Source organism: Emydura macquarii, unplaced genomic scaffold (genome assembly GCF_026122565.2).
Source record: "Emydura macquarii macquarii isolate MOO-44397 ecotype Brisbane River unplaced genomic scaffold, CSIRO-AGI_Emac_v2 contig_1253, whole genome shotgun sequence".
Classification (NCBI taxonomy): Eukaryota; Metazoa; Chordata; order Testudines; family Chelidae; genus Emydura; species Emydura macquarii.
In genome coordinates this window covers 54,092,501-54,103,683 of record NW_027131390.1, presented here as the reverse complement: position 1 = coordinate 54,103,683, position 11,183 = coordinate 54,092,501, and the positions used below count along the sequence as shown (strand labels likewise).

The following is an 11,183-nucleotide window of genomic DNA, read 5'->3' as shown; positions in this document are numbered from 1 at the left end:
TATAGAACTCTTCAGATGAAAGCTTAGATGGAATATTACCATAGGTTACATTTTCCTATAGAATTGCATGGAAGACAAAATTCCACAGCTGAATTGTGATAATATTAAAAATATTGAAAGTAATAAGCTTTGACAACAGAATTGGAAAAACTAAAGTACTGGTTAGCCACAAGTTTCAACAATGCTTAAATGTGGCTGAGCAGACTTTTAACTTTCACTTCCTTTTAAAAGGTTGTTGAACACAGATTTAGCTTAAAAAGGTGAACTAAAATACTTTTTAAAAACAAGAAATACAAAAAACTGTTTGAAAAAGCCAAATCATTTAATACATGAGTAGATGGAAGAAACTAATTAAAATATCCTAAATGGTAACTGATTTATTTTTTAAAGTCTCTTGAAGGTTGAATTTAGAGATCTGAATTTCTCTTGAGACATTTGATGAAATCACCAACACCTAGAACAGAGCATGAAGCTGCATTCTCTGCATAGCTTTAGGCACTTGTGGATTCATCCTGGGAGAGACAGAATACGGAACTGTTTTTTTGTCAGGAAAGTAAAAGGAAGGATTGTTTTATAATTTTGAATTTTTAACTTTTGACTTAACATTTTGGGATACTGAACAGCATTGTATATCGTTCTGAAAAAGTATTTCAGTTCACATTGCAAAGCAAAATGATCACAGTCACAGTGAAGTTGTGGATTTAAATGAACAACCAGGACAGCAGTGTGAGTGTGCTCCGAGCCCCAGTCAGCCACCATTGCAGTCAATCAGAATCTTTCTACTGAATACAACGAGGGCTGGATCAGAATCTATAGCTGACTGCTGATGGAAAGTTAGATTTTCAAATGTTGGGGAGATTAATTGGGGTGAAGGTAATGGCATAGAATAGCATAAGAGGTGGGTATTGGAAGAGGCCTCACAAAGCATTAATATAGTATAAACATAAGAAAAAATGTACCAGGAAATTCTGAGAGTTCAGGTAACAAGATCAATAGTTATAACACTCAAATCATACCGATTTATGCATCCAAATTCTTCACTGGAACGATAACTTCATTTGTCACAGTTGCTTAATTGTTAAACACTCATTTTGTGGCTATTATACATATCAGGATTTCTCTCACACACACACACTACATATTATGTGTATGAGATATGTATGTACATTTCATGTATGTTATATAGATTTAGATCTGCTGCATTCATATGTACGTATGGTACCTCATGAGGGCAATTCCATGTTCAGCAAAGTGCTACCCACATCTCATATACATCTCTCTATACAGGTATACATAAAAGGGCTCTAATTCTTCCCCAAAATGCATAAAAAGTTTATGCTGGTAACTCCCATTATGATCAACTAATGGGAGGAAAAGGCCTCAGACAACTTCCACCTCCCTGCCCTTCATTTGTAGGCGTTTGTACAAGAAATATGATTTTAAAAAATATCAACATATTTGACAGGCTGGGGATGCAAAATAAAACTAGTTCAACAGCATAAAAAGAGGTCTGGTTTTGCAACTATTTTTAAAGAAAAGGTATTCAAAAACAAGTTAGAAATATCTGTAACATTGGAAGCTCTGTTCTAATAAACAGATTTTTAAAGTTTCATAATTTTCATGATTCAAATTAACAGCAACAGAACACATATCATTTAGGGTTTTATTCTCTTCAGCCTGGATGATGTAATGAGGAATATAAGGATGAGAAGAATAAGTAGGATTGTTCTGGGTTTCCCATGCCTCTCTGGTAAGAACTCCCATACAGATATCACTTCTCTCTCAAATTATGAAAAAAAATTAAATGCACATAATTCAGTTTAGAATTCACAGCAGAAATGAAATTCTCAAGATTGAAAGTACATTTTGTTTTGTATAAATTTGTAATTCCCCAGCAGCAATGTTTTAGGGTGCAATTAATATACATAGACCCCTTTAGGAAAACAAATCAGATAACTCTGGAAATGACTCTTTAAAGATAATGGAGACCACTTCAAAAAAATCAGCAATCTCAATATTTTTTAAACCTGAAAACACAAGAACAACTGATTGGCAACATACTCTAAGTCATAGTATGGGAGATTCTGGTATTAACTTGAAAAAAGGACATTGATTCCTATCGCTCACCACCCTAAATATATCTTTCCATTTCAAATTCTCTAAGAATACAACTCCTCCCCCCATACCACCCGCCCCCCCCCCCCTTTTTTTTAAGGCTGTCTTGGGAGCCTGGGATTTTCATGACATTTTAACAGGGCTTAATGCAATTTAATTAAGAAGAATAACACCGACATGATATCAGAGTTAGCCTTATAACAGAAGACTATGTAGTAGAGAGTTTGGTTATTTTTACAATAGTGAGGACTATTAACCCCCTAAATAGTCCCCTAAATTAACGCCCTAAATAATCACATTTCTACAATACATTCCATCACCTCTCAACTACTTTTCTCTTTACAAAAACTATGACCTACGTACAGCATACACATTCATATCACACATACATCCCCCCCAAAATGCATATTTTTGTGTGTGTATATATAATACATACATGCACACAAGCAGTCTAATTCTATTTATAAGTCACAGTGGGAATTCCTTTGTAAGGAAAGGGGGGGCGGGGGGAAGTTCCTGAATAAGACACTGTGGATTCCTAGATTTAATGTTCTGTCTTTTCAAATTCCAACTCGCATAACTGGAAATAAATACATTTTTAAAAAAAAAGTTCTTACAAACTTGGTTCACAACTTCCAGCTACAGTAGCTAGATTTTTTAATTTGATCTATTTACCCTGTAACTAAACTTCTAACCATTATAGGTATAAACCCCAGATAAATTATTGCAGAATGTAACACACACACTCACACACACACACGAGTTATAGGACCAGTAATATAAGGGTTAACAAGAGATCTATGTTTTGTTGATACAGGATACCATTTTATTTTTATATATCTGCAAGGTAGCAAAGAATAGCTGTACACCTTGACACGGCAAAGATCCAGTGTAAAAAGGTGCTTTACTAGTTTTTGTTTTTCCAAAAAAGCTTGTATATAATTTTATAGCTATTAAAAACACATATGCAACATAATTCATTACTCTCAATACAGCTTTAGTATAAAACTTATAATTTATGAGGTGATGTTAATAGCATAAATTAATATACCTTTTCTCTTAAAATCTACAATAAGTATTCTGAAAGCTCATTGGGGAAAGGTATCTTTAAATAAAAGTTTAAAGCTGAGCATGATGGAAAAAGATTCTGTATGTTGAATTTGAGATGAGCACCCCGAGAAGAGAAAAAGTCCCAAAGCCAGACACTATGGACTATAAAACTGAACAAGATTCCTCTTCCTTGTGCTCTCACTTAGATGAAGCTCTACCTTAAATTATTATTTACTTTTAAAACTATTTACTTTTTATGTTAACTGCCCTTATTTCCACAAAGAATCCCTGAGACATACCCAAAACTGTACAGTGAAAATAACCACTGTTCAGAGAAACTGGTTCAACCCCTTCTAAATAGATGTAGATACTTCATATGAGAATCAAACTGCCCATCATTTCAGAATGGATTTATTTCCACTGGAACCAATTGTACTTTTTAAGATGCAGGTTAGAAAGTCATTTCAGGGTAAATCAGTCTACTCCAAAGTATAAGCAATGGTGTAGCAGTTAACTGCATTAGAGCCATCTGCACCACAGTTGGAGATTTGGGAACATTACCTATCCAGCGTTTACTTCAATGGGTAGCAGACTACAAAAAACTGAAGGTGGAAAACATGTTAGTTTTACCAGACCAAGTTCAACATATGTATCCAATTCATACACATATACTCTGTGTGTAGTGATGTGTGTTTTTAATTGGGGCCAATGGAGGGGGAATGAAGAATGCACTTTTCTACACAGAGTATATACAGTTTTAAAATCAAAAGTATTTTTTTTATCCTATTAGTTTTCAAACTGAATTCTATGAGCTAGGGAAGAAAAAATGTGCCAACTCAAGACTTCGGGCTATCTAGAAAAAGGAAAACTTTTCCATATGCCACCTACAAACTGCAATTCAAAGTCTGTTTCCTTCTTTCATGCTTCCACTACATATCCTTGTTCCATTATAACGGAAAAACTAGAGCATGTAAAACCGTAATAAGGTTGGGGAAAAACAAAAAAGATAACTCAATCGTGACACAGCCAATAGAGTTACAGATTTTATAGACTTGCTTAGGAAAAGCTCCTGAGAATCCAGTCATTTTTTCATATAGTGATCACAGAATTGCCTTTTGATATGTTGTTGCAGTTTGCTTTCTTCAGTCAATCGGTAGCCTTCTTCTATTCTAAACTCTATTAGTTCACACAAACAGTATATATTACTAGTGTATTTTATCTTTGGATAGAGCCAAAGTCCTTCATGAAACAATTCTGAAAGAGCTGGGTTAAATCCCAATTAATCTGAATTTTGTTCTCCCATTATCATAATCATCCTACTTTAGTGGGGCTCTTCTTGAGGGTATTTGATTAAACTTTGTTTTTTAAAAAAGGCTAATTCCATAAGTTTTTCCAGGTAATTTTCTATTGGCAACTCCCTTCAAAATAAAAGGAACTTAAGGGAAGAAAAAGATTCCATGTAATGTTCCTGAGCATACATAACTGATGACCACAGTTATATTCTCAGAAGCAAGCCCACAACTTACTGGTAATGCCATCTGATATCACATGGTATTTTCATTTTACTCAATATTCTGTGAAACAGCTTGATCTATTGTGCTGTAGCTCTGGCTTCCAAACTTACATTATGAATCACAGGAACCTCTCCTAATCCTTTTTTAAAAACAATCATGGTATTTGCTAATTATCAATCATACAAGATTTTAAATGATTGACAATTTTTGTGTCGGGGTGGGAGGAGAGTGAAAGATGACGACGAAGAGAGTGGGAAAGAGGGGGTGAAATTAAAGGAACTGCCCAGAACATGCATCTGCTCGCACCCCAAGTAAAAGGGCCTTATGAGGAGGTTCTGAGGGCCCAGCAGAGTGAACCCATTCTTTCAGTTAAATACGCTTCCACCAACATGGAGCGTGGAATTCTGGGTCCACATCTGATCTGGGCTCTTTCAGGGTATGTCTACACTGCCAGGGCTGCATGGATTGATGCAGCGGGATCGATGCAGTGGGCTGTGGAGACCAGCTCAATCGATCCCGGAAGTGCTCTCTGGTCGATTCCATTAATCCACCCCCACCCCCCAAAGGACCAAGGCTGCGTCGACCGGAGGGCATCTCTCCTCGAGGCAGCGCAGTGGAGACTCCGCAGTACAGCAATGTAAGTAAGTCGATGGGAGATAGCTTGCAGTGTAGACCAGGACTTAGTTTGCCTCAGGGCTGTCTTAACGGCTCCTCCACTGGCAAGAAGAGAAACAAGCTCTTTTTATAAATACAACTGCTTAGGAGGAAAATTAGGCTAAAGGCAAACCCACCTCAGTTTACATCTTCACTACAGAGTTAGCCAGTGTTCTTATTCAGGTGTTGTCTCAACTCCCCTCCTGTCCACACACAAAAACCTACGTTTAGTGCTTTCAATCCAGGCGAGGTGCACAGCTGGGGGTGTGGGTGAGAGCCTGATAGTCCTCCAGAGCCTTCTCACATTCCCTCCACCCCACTCCCTATGTGCTCACAAGGAGAGACAAGTTCTCCCACAATTCCCTGGGAAAGAATCAGAGCAGCTCAACTTACTGCAGCACCATCGGTTATGCCCCCAGATGTCCTAGCAACACCTGCAGGTGAGTGCAGCATGGCTGCACAGATCGAGTCTAGACTAACACAGGTGTCCAGACTAGGATGCCAATCACGTGGGCTAATTCTGCAGTGAAGGCATTTCCTCAAAGAATTCCTTTTCCTTGGGAAACGTACTTTTCCAACAGGGAAATTCAGTGGTCAGAGAAAGCTTTAACAAACTAAAAATTCTGTTCTGTGTTCTTGGTTATTCTCTAGGAGCCAGAGCCTTAGCTGGGGTAAATTAGCACAGCTCCAATGAAGCTGATATAACCATCCTCTACACCAGCTGAGAATCTGACCCCTCAATTTCTAAATATTGGGATCATGATCCCCAGAGAAAGAAATTAATGAAGTCAGTAACAGAACTTCCAGTTAAGCTACTATATTTTAAAAGTTAGCTTCCCCACCCCCACCCACTGATGAGCAAACAAACGTTCCTGACAGAAAAGATATTTCTCTTGCATTTTCACTTTCAATCTCACCTCCAACTCCAATGTTTGCTCACAGATTACAGGCTTTTCAAAGAGGGACCTTAGAAATGCTTATCAAATGAGAACCATAAATTGCTTAAGAAAACAGTCCTTTGTTTCATTAGCCTATGAAACGAAACTGGAAAGTCCTTCTATTGCATAGTCTGGCACTCAGTAGGTTAAGCAGAACTGCAGTACGTTATTACTGAACAAATGTTCATTGTTAAGATGTGCAAATACATAAGGCAAGCAACACAGGCAAGGAAACAAACAGATGTCTTGACCAAAGGGAAAGTGGAGATGATATAGATTTTCCCAAGGTGCTTCTCATTATAAAGCAACTAGAAGAGCCAATGGATCAAATCCAGCCCTGGCACATATGCAAGTACAGCTCCCATTAAACAGCCAATAGGAGCTGAATCCGCTTATGCCAGTGCTAAATGTGCCTAATAAATGAATGGTCAAGGGAAACTCTCACAGTATTAACTGCTTTATAAACCAGGCCAGCATTATGCTGTCCCTCACTGGCCTCCATAAATTGTCCAAGCAAAGTTAATCTTTGTCAAAAGTGTAATCTCCAGCAATTCTTAGGCCTCTGTGCTAAGACTAATTGACAATACATTACTACCCAAAAGACATTATTGCTTCTAACCTTCTCTGTCCAATGCCTTTTAATTCTTTAACATCCAAAATGTATATAAAGATCATAATTTTTAGTTACTAAACTAGGTTTATTCCATTCTTTTTATGTATAAGTGGCACAGTAGATACTGATCATTTCAACAAATGGATTGGAATTGCTACACTGAATCTTTGGTGAAAGGTAATTGGTAGTAATTGCTATATTACAGGAGATACACCCTTTCCAAGACAGCATGAATGAGAAGCATATCAATGGCAGCCCTAAGAACCAGGACAAATGCCACATGGAGCAACTGTATTCCCTGGCAGGAAAGGAATGAAGTGTCTGGCTGCATAACCTTTTGTCCTTGGGTCCACTACTCTTCCCACAACACCACGATGCTGGTCCTGCACTGAATGCTATGCGGGCAGACTCCTGGGGAAGTCAATGGGCCTTGTGTAGGTATGGGGCTCATTGCAGATTTAGGACCTAAAATCAGAACTGCTTACTAGGGTGAACTTCATTAAATTAGTTATACTTAAATTAGATGGGAATAAAGCGGCAACTGGCAACACTCTTGACCATTTCAAGCCTCTATACTGGAAAGTAGATAGGGATTCCTTTTTTAATGCATATCAAATGGAAAACTTTTTTAAGTAGTGCAGCTTTATTGCAAACTCAATCTGTTCATGAAAAATATTATACAGTCAATATATAGGAAAAATCCCCAAGAGGTCCATAAAACTAAGAGCTAAGGGTGAGACTCCCAAAGCTGCCTTATGGGAATCGGATTTCAAATGGGAATCATGCACCTAAATTCTCTTGGGCATCTTTGAAAATCCCAGCCTAAATAAATGATCAGAGTATGAGCCAGATTCTGTTCTGAGTATGCTCGTGTAAATCCACAGTAACTCATCTGACTAAAAGAATCACTCCATGATTTACACTCATGTAACTGAGAACAGAAATTGAAACCAAGCATTTTTTACACTGGTAGGTAAGGAGAAGCGATGAAGGTACGGGAATAAGAGAACGGGTTGCTGTTCTATTACAAATTTTAATGGGCATAAGAAATATCTCATAATTGAAATCCTGAAACTAATCTGTAGAACATAATGTCAAATGACATTTAATACTGGCAGATTTAAGAACTGATCATTTACCCATTTGGCAAACTAGTTCACCCTCCTTTTTCAGTCAATCATCTCAACAAACTAGAGAGGGCATATTAACACATGGAAAATAATGCAAATCAAACATTTGTCTTCTCACAAGCATGGGAGAAGGGGGAAAGAGCCACAGGATACAAAAAACAAATGCCCTGTCAGCTTTTCCTTGTTTCACAATATCAATGGGCATTCCTCAATCAGCCGGACAATATAATGGGGTTTCTTAAACCTCATTTTAACTTATTACATGATTTGAAAACGTTTAAATCAGTTATAGACAAACTTAGACCACACTTAAGAACACTAGGATTTATTATAATATTAAGCCCTGTTTTACCAAGTATGGGAATAAGGATTTCCTAATATTAAAAACTTGAAAATAAATGTTTCCCTCTCCACCCACATATGCTTGCAATTTCAGCAAGGGATGTACCCATAGGCCTGATTCCTTTACAACTAAAAAAGGACAAAGCTTTCAGAAAGAATGGAATGGCTATAATTAGTGACGTATAAACCAGAGATGGGCTGCACCTGGGAAGTTTGGATCGAGATCTCAATCCCTGGCCTCGGGAAGTCTGGGAGCAGAAGGTTTGGGTCCCATCATCACTAGCATGAATAGAATACATATACAGAGGGAAGATACATTACTCTCCACATACTAGGAAATAACTGAACTCAGTTCAGTGATCCCTTGCTCAAAAAAATTATTAACCCTCTTATAATGAAACTATCTTCAACAATAGGAGAGGAAGATTTTATTTGATTTTTCATCTTCTCTCAGATGCATCTTAGAGGCAAACCAAACAGCGGAGACTTTTTATAGCCATCGGGTAGGAATTATTTTCACAGTCAAACAACCACGGAGTGGCTACTGAGATCCTTATAAAAATCACAATTTTCACAAGCACATTCCCTTTTTTTTTGGGGGGGGGGGGGAGGGGGGAGGAAGAGAGAAGATTAACTGATTCAAGCAAACTTCTTGTGATTTTGTTGTTGTTATTCTTTAGGGAAGAAACAGATATAAAAGGATCCACTGCCTTTATAAGAAGCTGATATTATGACCAAGACTTGAAACCATTTTCAGCAAACAGGCAATAAAAGCAACAAGGTGTTGTGGGTAGAAGGAATTTCTTATTTCTTATTTTGCTTAAGTAAGTTTGGTTTTGGTTAGTGGTAACCACAAATATGTATCCACCGGTTCCTACATACACTCAGCTTCACATTCAGGGCATCAGTCTCACAAGAGTCTCAAAAACTGTGTGGTTCCTAGTACAAAATCACTACTATTACAGAAAGAGTCTCAGCAGCAACAGATAGTTTGAGAAATTCAGTGATTTTAAATTTACCGAAGAGGCCTGACCTAGATTTGTTTGAATGGGTAGCATACAAATACATACGAACAGAATTCTTCCAGTTTCAGCTAGGAAACACCTGTTGGGCAAAGAGTACTGGACAAAGCCACATTTGAGAAGGCAAACCATCGACACTACAATGCCACAGTAATTCAGCAATGGTGGGAATTTCTGCATGAGTCTTGACTAGACCATTATCTATTCTTTTCTCCCTGTGCTAACCTTTGAAACAGAAACAACCCTCAGTGCCCTGGGCAAACCAGCAGAGCTCATTTGCCCTAGACAGTCTATCCCCTCTCTGCTCAATGAACCTAAAATAAAGAGGAAAAAAAAATCAACATTCAGTAGGAACAGTGACCAATTTCAGAAGGGGACACAACTACTGTTGTCTCAGCAGCAGATGAAAAGGAACTAATGCTCCCCCAAACACACACACACAGAGGAGGTCAAAAGACTATTTTTAAGAAGTTGTCAAATGAATAATTGAACCATGGTCTTGAGTGCTTCAGTGCACCATTACCAAACCCGAGTGTGGAGCCAACTTTCCATGCCATATGCTACTTTTTCATCTTTTTTAAAATCAAGAAATTTTTGCCCACTATAAAAACTTCCTACAAGACATGCTAATGGGATGGAAAGCATTGATCTGAACCCTAGGAAACAGTAACGTGCATTGGTAATCTGAGGTATCGTCCCATTTCTAGGTTTTACTGCTAAGGTCAATGACATCCAGTAACTGTGCTGTATCCTTAAGGAAATTATTGGGGTATGGTGAACCTGCCAGTAATAAATGAGCACCAGTGCATAAATAGCACATGTGAACAATAGAGCCAGGTTCACTGAGGGGGCACACTGGTCTGTACTGAAGCAGGAAGTTTATTTTTAACCTCCTCTTTTAAAAAAAAAATCCTCTTCAAAGGAAGGGGAGGACAATAAAGAGGAAAGAAGATAGAAAACACAGGGTCCCCATCTGTCTGCAAATATACACGGATAAGCTCAGTTAGAGGTGCTGAAGGGAGCAGATGCATTATTGGTACTAGTAGCTGTGGCACCTGTTACTGTGAAGCCTGTGGGAGGAGCTATGGAGCTGTGGCTGGGCTGCAGGTCCTTAGGAATGCCACTGTGTGAACTCAGCTGATGGCCAAAGGCTGCGCTGAACTGAGGGAGTTGCTGTTTGGGGGAAGTGGAGGCCATTAGTTCAGCAGAGGCAGGACCCATGCCACTAAAACTGGTCTGTGGTAACCCCGGAAGCACACTGGAGCTGTTGGGGGTCACAGTGGCGAAGGCAGGCTGTGTGGTCTCTGAGTGCGAGGTGGTAGGTGGTGTGGACAAGGAGGTGGAAAGAAGGTGTCCATTGGCACCAAGAAGATTGCTAAACGGAGAGGGGTCACCAAGATTGACAGGGAGATTTCCCCAGTGAGTTCTGGGGTTCACCACCCCGCTAAGTGGCACCTCCAGTTGCGGTGGGAGCAAGTGCTGTGCCATAATGGGCATCTCTGCTGAGAAGGTAGCTGCCAAGTTATCACCAGAATAGGAGGTGGCATGGGGGGATGTGATATGGTCGCTGTAGGGAGACGGCACATGCTCACTATCGTAATGGCTTCCATGGGGTGAGGAGTGTGAATGGTCACTGCTGTATTGCTGTCGTGAGGTGATTAGGTCCTCTGCCTTGCTCAGCAGCTGGGCAGAGTGTGGCCTCTGGGAGGCATGGCTGCCATCATGAAGTCCATGAAATTGTCCTGGGAAGGCTCTCTCCCCAAGTCCACTCTGGCTTATCAGACTGGCAGAAGTAAGGCCGACGT

General features: G+C 39.2%; 1 protein-coding gene across 4 annotated transcripts in view; it reads right to left on the bottom strand.

Moving 5' to 3' along the window:
• Positions 1-2,222: 2,222 nt before the first annotated feature.
• INO80D (INO80 complex subunit D) overlaps positions 2,223-11,183 on the bottom strand; it is a 53,169-nt gene continuing 44,208 nt past the window's right edge. For 2 of the 4 annotated variants that reach the window (XM_067548830.1, XM_067548831.1), the window contains one exon: positions 2,223-11,183. This exon is cut by the window's right edge and continues 363 nt beyond it. In XM_067548830.1, the coding sequence (XP_067404931.1) occupies positions 10,378-11,183 (806 nt within the window). In that variant the 3' untranslated portion in view covers positions 2,223-10,377. The other 2 variants (XM_067548832.1, XM_067548833.1) reach the window with 2 other exon arrangements.